The 16,098-nt window shown below is 44.2% G+C and overlaps 1 protein-coding gene across 3 annotated transcripts in view; it reads left to right on the top strand.

Moving 5' to 3' along the window:
- The window catches only part of acap3a (ArfGAP with coiled-coil, ankyrin repeat and PH domains 3a), a 52,819-nt gene that overhangs the window by 14,520 nt on the left and 22,201 nt on the right, over positions 1–16,098 (top strand). For all 3 annotated transcript variants that reach the window (XM_046396737.1, XM_046396736.1, XM_046396738.1), the window contains exons 2-4: positions 9,553–9,610; positions 11,273–11,392; positions 12,071–12,124. In XM_046396737.1, the coding sequence (XP_046252693.1) occupies positions 9,553–9,610; positions 11,273–11,392; positions 12,071–12,124 (232 nt within the window). The remainder of the gene's footprint in view (positions 1–9,552; positions 9,611–11,272; positions 11,393–12,070; positions 12,125–16,098) is intronic.

The raw sequence follows: 16,098 nt of genomic DNA, 5'->3' as shown, positions 1-16,098 counted from the left end.
CCAATGCAGCAGGAGAGAAACTTTCTGCCGCATTACAGGCGTTCGGGTTTATAACATGTGGAGTCTCAGACATGCGCTTTGACTCGTCTCTTTGTATTTCTGACGCAAGCAGAAAGAATTCTGCTTTGAAATTCGGCTAATGACTCTGACTTTACTTGGGTCGTGTAACTCCATCTGTCTGCGTAGAAGCTAAAATTAGATAAGCCAGATGTTTTGCCATTTGTCTGCTGCACAAATCCCCGAACCAGATGAGTTATAAATGGAAACAATGTCATTTTCTTTACTTTAAAATCCGAGTTTAGACCTTCAGTGAGAGAAAACAGCAGTGCTTGTCGTACTTGCATTTTTCCTTTCTTTTTTTTTTTTTTTTAGGTTGAAAGGGCCTTTGTCCTCAACTCATGTTAAGATTTTCTTCCTCCCGAATGGTGTCATAGAGGCATCTGCATGTTGGTGTGTTGGCTGAATGCGAACAGGCCTGATCTGAAAAAGAGCGGGAAAGGCCTCATCAGCTGTTGCTGCTGGTTTGCAGCCTGTCTCTCTGTAGCTGTGAAACAAACAGGGAGGACTGTTTTTTTTTCTTTCTTTCTTTTGGCAGGCTAACCCACCTCGTGTCTGTGAGCCTGGACTGTGATCAGACCGGGGGCTGAGGGCAGCTGCTCGCTCCCCAGAGGCCGGGTCACTCTCACAGGGTCGCCACAGTGTCAGGATGTCAGGGTTTGGCAGCCAGCGTCTACTGTGTGTGTGCATGAGTGAGCGAGGTGCTAAAGAGCTGCTGGGACATCAACTTCTGCTGAGGAATAAGGAGCAGTGGTTTCTCAGATTCTCATAGGCTCGTATCAGTTGCTCAGTCCACAGATTCTGTATGGACGTTCACGATGAGGCTGACTGTCTTTGGTGAGCCCTTTACTGTTCATCTAGCACAAACATGAGGAGTTTTGTGGTATAGCTTTAAATGTCCATTTAGTTTTTTGTTTTTTATAGAGATGTGAATGTGTCCTTTGAGAACGAACTGCAGTAATTTAAGTAAGTCCCTGACTCTTTAATCTGTCGAATGAAAATGCCTGCGAAATTCCCTTCAGCCTCAGCTGTGCTTTGTGTTTACTGCTAATTAGCAAATGATAGGATGCTTGTATGTACGTCAAAGCATCGCACTGGAAAAGGGTTGAAAAATAGTGCGTCCACTTGAATGTCGGGTTTCCATCCGGTTGTTACTGGGTTTTTTTTGTCTCGTGTAAAAGGGATATAACAAAGGAAGTAAGTGCATTTCCCAAAATGTCAATCTGCTCCTTCAGTTTTGAAGTTTCCACTCTTTATTTTGAAACGAGAAGTCGTGTTCAAATAAAAACCTGAATCTGACTTTTTCCTTGGACGTGTCGGCGGACGGCCCTGGCAGAGGTTTTTGCAGGAATAAGCTTGGCTGCAGTTTGATTTGAATGTTTCTGCTGAAGAATGTCTTTCTGTTCTCTTCGTGTGCACATTCAGGAAGATGGGATTCATCTGCTCAGATTAAGTGGGAATGTTATTCCCAGCTCAGGGACTTCTGCCTGGCCGCTTTACTGCCTGTGAACCGTTGGTCGTTGGACAGCTCCAGAACTAATGTCTCTCGCCAAGGGAGGGTTTGAAGATATGCACACATGTTGTTCAAGGTCCAATAAGACGCCAGCAACAGGAGGATTTGTGAGAATGCTTGGTTACATTTGAAAGCTTATCTTTGTGGACTTTGATGGGCAGTAAAATGCATAACTAAAAGTTTGAAATGCGTTGATCTTCCAGAATGTCCTTCTTTATTGCTATGAAAGTAGTCTTTTCTTAAAGGGGCATTCCACTAATTTTACGCTTGAAGATTGGTTTACTCATCAGGTTTAGGCTTGTGAAAATGTCATCTGAGGCTTTGCAGAGAGGTTTCTGAAGTCTGTGAACACAACGCTGATGATGTCAAGGTCGTCGGGGTTATGGAGACGCAAGAAAGTCTGTTATGACAAACTGGTGCTATTGAAGTGTGCACATTCGCCTGGTGGGAGTCAAGTTGCATTACGGGAGATAGTGGACCCAGTGTTTTGGGGTCATGCTCATCAGAATACCTCAGCCTCAGCCGCATCAGTTTCAACTGTTTTAATCTCTTTGGAAAACCGCCTTTAGAATTTTAAATCAAACATTTAAAAACTAATAATAGATGGATGTTGTAATTGATTCTTTGACCACAGCTGCATAAAATCAGTCACAAAATCATTTTTATTCACTTCCTAGTTAATCTTGGTTTTGCTGAGCAGTTTCAAGTGTCTACTGAAGATCTAAGTGTCATTTCAAGGAAGAAAATTATAGGGGAGACGCTGAGCATTTGCAGTTTCTGGCATAGGGATGGTCTTATATAAAGTCATTCAACGCTGGCATTATTCCGTCAGTATTTTTGGTGTTAGTGTTGGCCTTCAAAAACTCATTAGTTAAACCTTTAGTTTAAACACTTGAAATAGCTTCTGTTTGTGGCTTCATTGGAGAAAACAAACACCAAATGTGTTTTTGACTGTTTTTGTGCTGATTTCTGAGGAGACGCGTCAAGACCTCAGGCTGCTCATTCCCTCAGGATTTATGTGGTGCGGTCTGCGGCGTGCTGAGAAGCACCACACGGTCAACCCATGAGCATGTAGGAGGAAGAGTTGGCAGGAGCGTGGCAGGGACTGAGGAGGAGGAGGAGGAGGAGGTGGTGCTGGGGAGCAGACAGGCAAAAGTTCACCCTCAGGAGGTAAACTGGTCATCTAAGGTGGAGCGCTCAACCCGCCGCCAGACTAGTTATCTCCTTCAGTCAGAAAAAACATCAGGAGTGTTGATCTTGGGGAGGCTGCGTGCAGTCAGAAGACACAAACATGTATTATCGGCCGGACTCAAATTCCTGCTTTTCCTACAGTCGGACTCTGGATGAGAGATGTTCAGATGGTGGCCCGTTAAGCTCCATGTGTAAGTACTGGAAGTTTCAGACTCATGCTTTGAGCTTTGATGGATTGACACCTTGTTGACTGCAGTCTGTCACTGCGTAAAACGTGGTCCAAATACTGTACAGGTCTCGGAGTCCTGGGTCACGTGGGCTGGCTGCCTATAGGCTGCCGGATCACGCCCGTTTTCGTTCTCTGAGATGACAAGGACAGGATGAGAGATGATCACCCTGCGTCAGTTCTTCTCCAGTGCACACATCAGCTCTGAGTTTGCAGCTTTGTTGTTCGGTTTCCTGTCAGATGATAACAAAGACTTGCGTCTGAGATTGAACAAAGGACCGTAAGGCTTGGAAATTGTTGCTGAAAAGATAAGGGATGCATAAGTATGTCTGTTCAGAGACACCCTCTCTAAACTAATTTGCATTTCAGAGGCCTCTTGTCGCATGTGAAAACACAACTGTGCAGAATTAGCTTAATAGGGTTAATTTTAACTCTGTTGCATTGTTCTGTGTTCTGTCCTTTGTGGTTGACAGCAGAATAAGTTTGTCTGAGTCTCATATAAATGTAGTTCTGTTGGGTCTTTTTATAACTTTTCATGCAGACGTAGCTGTCCTGCTCTTGGCCTGCATGAGCCTCTGCCCTTGTTGATGATTTATGAGATGTTTCATTATTGTGAGAGAGGGTGAATTCCTTTCTGCTAAAATACACCCAGTTCTTTTTTGGGGTGTGTGTATCCTTCTTATATGGGGACATGCTGGGTCAGGTGACCTCCCCCCAGGGCCTAAGGGGTGGGGGTTGGCTTTTATCTTGCCAGATTTTATTTCGGTCTGGTGAAATGGTGAAAGAAGGCTGCTTTTATCTCCCCAAATGTGATTTGTGGCTTCTGTTTTTGCAGTTTAATTCATGACTGCCTCATATATACAGCACATCATTATAACTTCTGATGACAAAAGCAGGAGGTCTGTTCTCTCCAAAATACAACTTATAAACTAAATAATTATTTCTATCAATCAGTTATTTCTTTTGACTGCTCATTAAAAAATAGTAAAAATTTCACTAATGTGAAACCATGTGACCCTGAAGCTTTGACGATCCCCATCCTCTACTGAGATCTACAGAGATCAGACACACAAGACCCCTGTGGAGAAATAGTTTGGTGGGAGTGTTGGTGGTCTCTTGCATTGAGTCCTGAATGAGTGGGTGGGCTGGCAGGGCCGTCCGTCTGCCAGCGTAGATGACTGTTGCTGTGGAAACAGGCCTTGGTGAATGGCTGTCAGTCAGCTGTTTGTTTGACACAAGTATTTGGCACAACAGACAGTCAGAACCTCCACTTGTAGAAGAGTAACCAGACCTTCAAATGAATCCTGAACGCCTGCCCGGATACATACATGATGGATTCCACACATCCAGCACAGGCAGCTAAATCTGTGCGTTCAGCGATGGCTTAATGCTCAGGCCTCCAGCATGCTATAATCATAAATGAGTAATTATTGCACTTCTGAGAGACACGTCACTTCTGAGAAGCCATCAGTGCAGATGTGTGCTGTGTGCTGAGGTTAGTGCAGCGACAGCGGCGCACTCGATACAGTCTGGTGCAGTAATGTGACGAGTGTTTGCGGTGCGGCTGGACTCTTTCACAACACAGAGCTTGCCTATTTAAGTATGAGGAACACGTCTAAGCTTTCAAGTGGAAATGAAATCCCGGGCTTATGAAACAATAGTCAGGGCTTTGAACACATGTCAGGAATGGTATTAAAGGGGACATTTGAACTCCCTCTGCACCTTAAATGCATTAAGACTGGGTTACGACAGCTTGTGCATTGTGATTCTTAAATTGTTAGGATGATGATGTAAAAGTTTCTTTGTAGGTTATAAGGATGGTTAGAGTCCGTACACTAAACCTCACCACACTTACTTCCTGCTGCTCTCACGTATAGTTTACAATAACGGTGGCAGATTAACCTCTTAGTAATTTTTGAAAGAAGTGGTCCTTGATCTCAGACGGGTGGAGACAAAGCAGGTCAGCTGAAATCACAGCTGTTACTAGGAGTTTTGAACAGCGATAACTAGCGAGCTAATTAAGCTAACCTCAGTGTCAGTAGTCAATTAAACTGGAGACGCATTGAAATGACAATCCAAACAGTATGTTTTCGCTTTATTATGAGAACAAATCCTTTGAGGATAAAGACCATCCGATGTGTTTGGTGAGTTTCATGCTGTCGTGGGTAACACTGGCTGCTGGAGAGTAAACGTAACCAAATCCAATGAAGAGCAGGACAGAATTACTAGCGTTAGCCTGATCACTCATATGGCATCCAAGATGGTTTCCACTACATGAAATATTACACAGAGGATGTTATGATATACATACATACTTTGTCACCCCGCACTCTATCATAATGTGAGCCACGGCCTTGGAAACAACACTACGACTGTAGGCCGGACAAACTAAAAAATGTAAACACTGTTTAAACCATTCCTTACACTCTTACTGTTGTTTTGTCTGTTTTGCAAAGGCTAGCACGCCACCAGCTAGTCAGACTCGTTTAATGGTGAGCATCGTTCTTACTGCACCACCATACAAGCCTGTTGAACGTTTAGAGAAACTGAATTAGTCAATCTTTGTACAGGGACGAGGAAGTGTGTAAGATATTTGAGTGCGCGGCTTATGCTCTGATGTTGTGCTGGCTAGGATTGTTTTTAAGTGCTTGGCATTGCATAGCCAGGGGTACCTCCTTGACCCTGCATTAGTTCATGCAGCGGTCTGGGGATGGGGGGAGGGGTAGAGCTGGGCAGGACAGGGCGGGGGACATTAGGAGCCCCACAAGCTAAGAATAACCCGAGCTTCTGTTCATCGTAGCTGAAGGGAATCTGCTCAGGCATCCCACCCTCCTATAATCAGGCACTCAGCCCTGCAGTCCGGCCTCAATTAGGGCACTAAAGCAATCAATATTATAACAAAATGCTGCCATTTCTCCTGACAGGAAGTGGCCTTGTGACAATGGAGCCCTCAGACAGACAGGTCCGCCCAGTCTCCAACCTCTCAGTTCCCCCTCCTCCATCCCACCTCCTCCTGTTTCCCATACTGTCCACACTAATGAAACCTTCTGTGGTAGGTTTTGAATTCAGATTCAAAGGGGATAGATGAAAGAGATTAAAAATATGGAAGAGTGTATTAAATAGCAAACAGCAGAGTGATATCAAACAGTCAGCTCATTGATGAGGTTCACTTGAAGCTGGCCTGTATTCTCTCTGCAGCTGTTCTCATTCGTATGCTGGCAGAGAGACTGGAACGCACTGAAACGCTGCTTTGCTCACTGGCTAATTCACTCTCCCCAGCAGCCCGTCGTCTGTAGGTTCAGTCAGTGAGCCCCAGCTGGCAGGGTGGTTGAGGGGGGGGCACGGCTGTATTTTAGGGGTCACTACCTGGACCCAGTGTTGGCTCTGTTCAGCATCCCACCTGCTCGTTCTCAGTTCAGGCCACCAGGCTGCTGTGCTGCGGTTCACCCTCCCAAACACAACCCTCTGAGGCATCTGTGCCCAGCTGCATCCCCCTCAGCCGTCCGGTTCACACGCAGCAGCCAAGCCGCAAGAAATACTTATGCTTTTGATACTTTAAGAACACATTTTGCTAATAATATATGCCTTTACTGGAGTAACAGTTGAGTACTTTTACGTACTGGAAGTTGTACAAATGCTTGCAGGACCTCTAAAAGTTATAGTACCACAAAACAAAACAAAAATGCCAGCGGGATTAAATGTTATCGTACGTTACAACATCTCAAATGCTCAAAACATTAAAGAGAAACAGAGGTGTTCAATAAACAGCACCTCAGCCGTTCCTCTGGACGCCCCGTCAGCATGTCACCAGCCAGAAACCACCAGTGCTGCCGCTTACTCAGCACAATCTCAATGTTTATTATGTTTTTACACATAAATGATCCCAGACTAACCGTGCTCACTAACAGGCGCGTGAACCTACAGTCTTTTGGGGTTTTTTTAAGGAGTTGTAAATGTATTGAGTCAGTCAGTGTTTAATAGCCTCCTGATGAGGTTTTAATGGTGTGACTCTGGTCATCTCCTGTCACAGTAGCCACATTGTGAGTCATGTTATTATCTACTTAGCTTTCTCTGCTCCCCTGTGGTGTGAATAAGGGTCAGCTCACAAGCACATCGGGGACCTCTGAGGCCCGCTTCAGAGATGGTTGCCGTGGCTACAGGCCCGGGGCGCCGTGTGCATCCATTACGGGAGGCATGTGCACTGAGATGGGGCAGTTGGGGGGGGAGTTTACAGCCTGGAGGGGGTTCAGTAGGAGCAGCTGTCCCAGTAGACAGAGGCCGCACATCTGGAGAGCAGCTAGCCGGGATGTTGCTATGCTGAGCCTCACTGGTTCAGTTGCACTTGGAGCAGAGCTTCCAGTGGCATCTGCACCCACTGTTTACTTTCTTTTTTTCTTTTTTGACTAAAGTAGCTAGTTCAACGTTTATCTTTATTCAGTGACTTTATTTGACATTTGCCTTTCTGTTGCAACATTATCAAATGCATTCAGCGCATTTGAAAACTTTTGAAAGACCACCATGTCCTTAACCCCACATACTTGACGCTCTCTTACATGGGTTTAATGCAGGGTTGTAAATCACTAATGCACTGGTGCCAACCTTTTTGGCTTGTGGCCCTTCTGGCGACCCCTCCTTAACTGAAACTTTTCCTTGTCCTTTCGTCAGAAGCTTTAAGAGCCCTGAGGAGTTAATCTCTCCAGTGTTTCACAAGGGGAAACACAAAAAGATGAAGAAAAGTCAGAAACAATTAAGAAAATATTGCACAGTAGTAATATTTTGTCTTCTACTTTCCTGTCTTGTTGACCATCTCTGCAGCAGATGGTTGCATCTTATGACTCTTTGGGGAGTCTCAACCTCCAGGTTGGGAACCACTGCAGTAAAAGCTTGAGCTTTGAGAGTCAGCAAAACTGTCTAAAAAAACTGAAGAAGACTAAATAAATGACAATGTTAGCAATAATGTATTGCAGTAATTGTGTTTGGGTGGCTGAACCTCATGTTAGTCTTCTTAAAAAGGCGAGAGTGAAAATATTGCAGCAGCTTGCTGTGTGGATGCTCAGGGCCTTGAGCTCTGTAATATTTTTGCCTCACCCACCGGTAGAACAGGTTGAGTTATGCTGAACTTGCATTATATTATGGGTCAACACTATGTGATACCTTTTAACTCTGCTGTAGTCTGTTACAATGTAGAATAAAGTGAAAGTGACTGCTGGCTAGAAAACAAAGGAGGCACTGTTTAGAGGGATAAAGGTCAGTCCTTACTAACTATAGAGCTACATCTTCTGTAGGGTGGAAAATTCAGCCCTGATACAGAGAAATAAATACACTGTGAAGACATTTTTGTGACTTTATTATGCTATCTTTTTTTAAAAGTAAATCGAGCAAGAAAAGGTTGAAATAAAATATAAATCGGGGGCATGGATGAATTAAAGACTCAATTCATTATTAATTTGAAATGAAAAATGCATTCATGGAGGCACCTTCATCAAGCCTAACATGCTGCAGAACTGAACTGTGTTCTGAACTGAGCCTCCTGAAAAGTGCAAGCCTGCTAAGCTCTGCGTGATCACATAAAAAAGCAGTTTCACAAAATGACATCAGCAATGAAAACAGCTTTGCTCACAGCAAGATTATCCCTGGGTGTGGTTGGCTGAAGGCTGTGCAGTCGGAGATCAGCCGAGGTTACAATAACACATGTCCACATGTGGAATAATATGGTATTGATTATTTTAGTAATGTATGTTTCCATTCTGCACGAGTCGAAGCACACACACACACACACACACACACACAGATGTTTGGAGTAAAAAACTGTGGGGGTGGAGAAGAGTATGAGAGCGCGCGCCATCCTTCGTCTCCTGAGCTCTCTGCTTCCCGGCCAGGAGGGATAATCCACCCACGGCCAGAGAGAAACTGATGAGACAGAGATGTGGCTGATATTTGCCACCGAAACTGTCATCACTGAGCTGCTGTGTTTGTATGTCAAAAGGAAAAGTAGTCTTAAGTGTGTGTAAGGGAAAGCAAGACACGAGCTGCAACTCTGCTTCTTCAGAAGTGCGAAAAATATGACGAGAAGTGTTCGTTATTGACTTGCTTTCAGGGAAAAGAAAATAAAGACTTACCAAAAGAAAAAGAATCAGATCATCCAGTAGCTTGGGAGTGGTGTATTTAGGGGGCTCCACCAGGCAGCTGTGAGTGTGTGGGTGTGGTTGGGTGTGACATTAGTGGTGGAGGTGTTGACAGAGGGTAGGTGGATTGGGGTTTGGGATGAGCCCGGCGGCCGTGTACCCCTGACTCTGCAGAGACCGTGTCTGTCACTTTGTTTTGACAGAGCTGAACTGCTCCCACTCTGGCGTCTCGCTCACTTAAAGCAAGCCTTCGCCCGTCGCTGCTCGAACATGTCTGGGTTTGGCTCAGCACAACTTCATCTGTCACTCGAGGATCTAAGGGGCGTCCTCGTGCTTTCTGACAGTGTGGGAAATCACAAGCAGATTACATCAAGCCTGTTTTAGAAGGAATGACGTTACTGCACACGCACTAACAGTTTTTCCTGACTTGTGTTTTTCAGGGCAAATATTGATGAGGTGGAAACGGAAGTTGTGGAGATCGAGGCAAAACTAGATAAGGTAAGACATGCAATATTAATTTGTCAACTGTCAGTCCATCTGGTCCTGAACGGCTGATATTTAGAGGCAGGATATTAATAATATGAGCTGAAACTTTCAAGTATGTTGCTCTTCTCATTGCCCCCAAATCGCTGATATCAAAGCTGATGTTTGTACTGTATCTTTGGCTTCCAATTATACTGCAGTATTACTGCTATCACTTGATCTCAATACTTCCTCCGCCGCTGCAGCCCGTCTTGTTGCAACAGACATTAGACATCTACACCCGGCTGTTCACTTCCACCGTTGAAACACTCGGCAGTGACTAACCTCACAGTGCTAACGTTGCTAGCCTGCTCTGATGACACTCTGTGTAAATGGACAGCGTGATGCTGAAAAGCGCAGCCGAGGTTCTCTGAAACGTGTGACGTGGCGGCAGTGCAGAGACTGGGACTGCATCGCGCTGGCTTTCAAAGCGCCCAGTTGCCTTGTAATGAGGCAGCCACATGCTTTCCCTGTAATGCTCAGGTCACCGGTCCAACTGCTCCTTTTGACTTTGGATTATGGTGTGTGTCCGAGGAGCAGTTCTTCATTTTAATGTCATCAGTGGTGGAAACCTCCACTGTAGTTCGTCCTTGGCGCTTTAAACTGGAAGGTTTAATATACCACAATCAAACCATTGTTTTCTAATACTTTAATGGTAGTCTATTTGGCCTCTTATGTTCATCAGAAAACTGGAGAGAGGCCCTTTCCCTTATGCTTATTTCGCTTACTTGATAACATCTGCAAGTCTGGGATCAATTAATACTTTGTTTGGTGCATGAGTGATTCTAATCTAATCCAGTTGCAAAGTTTAACATAAAAAGGGGGAAGCTGAAAAAAGAAACTACTCTGTGACACACGTTTCAGTTGATTTTGATCTTGATTACCAAACTCTATTAGTGTTTTTCTATAAGGTTCTTCTCCGGTGCACTCAAGTGCAGCAGAGGAAGCAAAGCTCAAGCCGACATATGAATATCTAAGATTAAGGGAATAGTTTGGCTTTTTGGAAATACTTGTTCAATTTCTTGATATAATTCAGGTCAGAACATTTGACAACAGTCACAGGTCTGTTAACTAAATATGAAGCCGAAGCCAGGACACTGTTAGCGTAGGGTAGCATTGAGACCTGAAGCAGCTTCTCATAATACCACAACTTGTGGTTTTAACATTTTAGTTTGTGTATAAATCGGACAATAATGTAATATGATGTGTTAACTAGTGAGCTTTCAAAGTGCTGATTGGCATATTTTCAAAATTTTGAACAGGGTCAAGCTAGCTTATTCGTCTTGTTTGTGATCTTTATGCTAAGCTAAACAATGTGTATTTAGTGCTCAGACCTGAGAAGGCAAATATGTTTGCCAAAATGTTAAAGTCTGGCTAGCAGCTGAGAGGAAGTAGAACTGAGGTGCTGAAAAACTGAAAGCCTGGCGTTAGAACACAGACTGAAAACTAAAAAGACAGTAAATCTCCTCTTATTAAAGTAGAAGCTAAACAGTGCAGACTTCACGGACGGCCACAAAGAGAACGGACACGTCCTCAGTGTCCTAAATGGTCACTGTGGCCCTGCTATCAGTGTGATGTGCGAGTGGTGAAAGTGATGCCTTCACTCATCCCCTCTGATTGCGTCTCTCTGCTCCACAGCTGGTGAAGCTATGCAGCGGCATGATTGAAGCAGGGAAGGCGTATGTCAGCGCCAACAAGCTCTTTGTCAACGGCATCCGGGATCTGTCTCAGCAGTGCAAAAAGGATGAGATGGTTTCGGTGAGGATCTGATGAGTCCAGAATTGTGTCATTTAACCCAGCATCTGTTTAAACCATTATAGCCTCTGTTGTGGTTTTATTGCCTTTATTTGTCTGTCATGTAGTGGATCGGACTGTTAGGCTTACAGGATGGGGACTTTCCATCTCATTGGGCGTTAGCCTTACAACTCTGTATATGTGTGTTTCTGTGTGAGTAAACCTGATTACTAACAGATTAGTAAGTCAGGATCAGATCGGGTCTGGAAACTTATTTCTGGCTTGGCTTGCAGCACCAGCATCTTCCTGCTGACATTAAGTACTATTAAAAGCCTTCTTGGCTTTGACTGTATGACTAATTGTGAGTTTCTTATTGAAGTCTTGTTCATATTTGTAGTTTCCATTGTAAAAAAAAAAAAAAAAAAAACTGAATCAGCCCTGCAATTATAGTTCCCTTTTCCGTATGGGGTTCAAGGGGAAAAAAATCCTCCAGAGCACAAAAGTACACTTCGGTGACATTAACCAGCTTTGACTGAATATTAGCATTGTGTTTCTTTTCATTTTATTTAATTTAGAATTCAAATAAATTTCCGTTTTAGTTTGTGACAGCTTTTATTTGCGTCATTGCCCGCAGATGCAAATACAGCAGCACTATTTCTTTGTCTAGTTAAAGAACGATGTTATAAAGTGCTTTTTGTGCAGGAGTGCCTGGAAAAGTGCGGCGAAAGCCTCCAGGAAATCATCAACTACCACATGGTAAGTCCGACTACACGCCAGACTGTCCCCATATGCTCCACATACAGTAGGTTGAGACAGACCAGCACTGTGACGTCATCCCTTCTTGAAATGCTGACATTAATTGGCATTTAAGGCCTCACAAGGGTCTTATATTCCCTATAGAACAATACGGAGGGTCAAGCTGAGCTGTGTTGGGCCTGATTCCACGTGGACTGCTTCATTCACACATCATTAAATCTGTCAGCCTGCCGCTGTGTAAATGTGTCAGTGCTGCACTTGTCAGTCAGAGGCGCATCACGTCTCAAACCACACAGGACAAAAGGAAAAAACGACTCTGATTCCCGTTTCAGACAACATTTTTCATTAATCTGATGGCATTTTAACGTGGCAGTCTGAATAAGTCACGGCTGCGGTCCTACAGGGTTTAACTCATTTTGACTCACTCAAACTCTTTATAAAGTGGTGCCTTATTGGTTATTCTGTTTTCAAACCAGTTATCTGCGGGTTATTTTATCACAGGCAGCCCTGATAACATTCCTGAGAATCACAACCTTGAACAACAATAACATGAGGATAATATTTCTTCCTTTCTTTCTTTTTTTCTTTTACTGTATTTTCATTAATCTGAGCCTCTGCTTCACTGCTGTGTCGTTTCCCCTCCCTGCCTTCAAGGCTGCTGACCCCCTGCCCCCCATCCTGCCCCTCTGAGGCCCTTTGAAGTCCATTAGCTTGAACCCGTTGCGTGCTGTAAAGTGCAATGTGTGTGTGTGTGTATATATCACATTCCTTTTAAAGACGTGTCATCACAAATCAGCCACTCCCTCCATCCCATTTGCTCTCAGTCTATTGGTAGAGAGAGAGAGAGGTCAGAATTACAAATGGAGGGTTAATGGAGTGGGTCACTCAGCCAGCCGTGGATTAGCTTTAGCTTTTGGACAGTAAAGTACAACCTTGACATGTCGCAGAGTGTGTTACATATGGTCAGGCATGTGTGCGACTGTCAATAGAACATGGACATACAATAGTGTCCTCTTTGTCTGATATATGTGTGTGTGTGTGTGTGTGTGTGTGTGTGTGGGAGGGACCACCCTGAGCGGAGAAACTGGGTGATGAGTTTAAGTTGTAATCACAGCAGTGGAAAGGAAAACTTTTTCGTGCTTTGCTGTTGCAGTTCCAAAACGCTCCATGAAAACACGAAGGCAGACGAACAGGAATGTACATGACGGGACGCTGAGCGGCAATTAGCCTCTGACATTCAGCAGGTCATCGGGCCTTTGCCAAATTGTTGCGTCTGCTGTCAAAACCTCGACGAGCACAGTTTATCTCAGTATTTAATCATGCCATCTTTAAAGCAGCTGTCAATCAGGGAAGTGTTGATTCCGTGTGACTTTGAGGCTGTATAGATCGCGATGTGCTGAGACTTACCTTTTGTTTGGCCCTTTTGTAAATGTGTTCACATACACTTTTCTTTGTGTTCCCAGTGCTTCCCAATTCCTGTCTGTCAGTGTTTCTGTCACACTGACAGATTCCCTGTTTGCCCATGTGGTTTGGTTCTATGTGTCTCACTTTAGAGACCACGAGACAGCGTGGTTTGGCCAGGGACCAGCTGGCCTCTTCCACCGTGAGCTCAGCTGCGTTTTCAGCCTCCTGTGTCCTCGCCGCTCTCCCTCCCCTCCATCAGAGCCAATAGTGATCCTGGACATTAATATGATTGGCTCTCAAAGGTTTACTTTGTTACTTTGATGTGAGAGCAGAACAAGGTGGGTGAAGGGAGGCCGCGACGTGCACGAGCGGTGCGAAAACTGAAAAGATGACAGATTTCATTGAAATTATCATATTTGCAACATTGTGACCTTAATGCAGCCATCATCATCATCATTCACTGATGTTAGAGTTGAAGCGGTAACATTTTCTGCTGACATCTTTCACATGTTCGGATTTTAATCAGGAAAGACACCATGTGCATTTAAGTGTGTAGCGCTCAGCTAGCTGAGGGACTCCAGCAGTGCTCCAATGAATAAGAAATGGCGATGGTTATATCTGCTGCTGGTGACGGACGTCCCTCTGTGCGCATGCAGCTGCCACTGTAGCACTCAAGAGCGTAAAATGGCGCCGTACGAGGGGGGACCGCTGAGTGCCAAGCGCCCTTGTTACGGCCACGCTCGGGTGCTTATAAAATTCATAAAATAAACACAGACGGCGCCCACGTTTGAGCGTATGCGTGGACGAGAACAGTATGAAGGAGTGTTGGCCCTTGCTTCCCTCCAGTTCCTGATGGTGCGGCTCTTCTACCAGCCCGCTGCCACACAACAGAGCAAACAGGCTTTTTGTTTGTGCGAACGTCAAACACAAGCCAAGTGCGGCTACTTTTCACTTCAGCTCCGAGTCTTCTCCCTTCCAAAGATTTCACGGTAGATTTTTCTTGCTGATGAGCAGAAGCGTCAACAGAATCAGGCCAGCGTTTTAACAGTCCCTGTTTAATTCAAGCATGAAACTCCATATGAATACTCGATGAATTATTGACTCGTGTTCGACTCTCTGAACATCCATTAGAAATGAGGGGCGACTGACAGAGAGACTCAAAGAGAGGCTAACATTTTCAGCTGCCAAGTCTTACAGTGGTGAAACCAGAAATCATATAAGGGATTATATATTAGATGAGATTTATAGTAGGTAGAGAGAAGACATATTAGTAATTACATATTTTTACATACATATAGTATGCTTTTCCTGATTAAACTCATGTGAATAGAATAAGCATGTTCATGTAGCGCATACACTGAGTGATGCCAGTGCTCATGTCTCTCGGTTATATTTGGAAACAAAGCGAGACGCAGCGGGAAGGCTTCTCTGTGTGCGGCTGCAGTCCTTATCATTTCTTACAGACCACAACCTCATCCTTTGTTTAGAAAGTAAGAAAAATGTGTGAAAATGTGCCTTCAAAGCGAGCACAGCGGCCACAGAGAAACTGATGCTTGAGTTCCTTCAATACTCCATATTGATAGTAATAAAAAGATTAACACTGAAGGGATTTTAACTTGCTAAGGGACACATTCACACACACACACACACACACACACACACACACACAATAGATCAGTAAATAATTCAGGCAGCATATGCAGTATGTCCCAAGTTGTTCTAGTGCTTCACGGTCTTTTGTTATCTTTGTTGTTCAGGTTGTTGACGTTTTTGGAAGTGTGCAGATTGAAATGCATTTTGAATGTTGAGGTTATATTTGTAGGGTAAGTTTTACAGGACGGCATTATATTGAGTGATGTTTAGAATTTTTTTTATGTCCTTCCTGTTTACATGCACGAGGCTGCAACCTTTTGACTTCAGTCCTAAAACACATACCTGAATCACCACTTCACCGTGTGGTGAGTGAGACAGTTACCAAAAAGGCTGACTTCATGGCCAAACAGTCGCATCAGATTTCATTATAAAGTGTAAAAACCAACATTTTTTTTTTCCCTGCCACACACTGACGTTTTCTGTCCGACAGACTGACAGACGTGTGTCAGTTGTGTGTTTATGCTCTTGTGCGTGGATCACCAGTTCGGCTTAAGATAATTTGCCCGACATCAGTCTGTGTCCCAACATGCCAGTGGAGTGAGAGGGAGAAATCAAGAAAGTGACTGTCAGTACAGTAAGCCATTGTGCCGCTGTTTGTATCCGTCTCATTCCTCAGCTCTGATATCAGGTCGTGGAAGACGTGCCAGATAGTCAAATCTCATTCATAATTTTACCACGGCTGACAGTCCGCAGTCACAACAGGAGCCCCACGAGTCTGTAATAAGCTTATCTTTAGTTTGCTGATAACATTAACATGTTAACAACATGGCAACATTCTTACGGTTAGCACATCGTCATGCTAATGCTCAGCAGACACGTATTAAACATGCTAACGTTTAGCTTTTTACTGTGCTCAAACTCGTATATATCCAAGTTCTAATCCTCTCTGTTGTTTTTATAAAACATTAAATCCCACA

Source organism: Scatophagus argus, chromosome 8, assembly GCF_020382885.2.
Source record: "Scatophagus argus isolate fScaArg1 chromosome 8, fScaArg1.pri, whole genome shotgun sequence".
Taxonomy (NCBI): Eukaryota; Metazoa; Chordata; class Actinopteri; family Scatophagidae; genus Scatophagus; species Scatophagus argus.
Note: the sequence above shows the minus strand (reverse complement) of the source record. Positions and strands in the feature narration are given on the sequence as shown.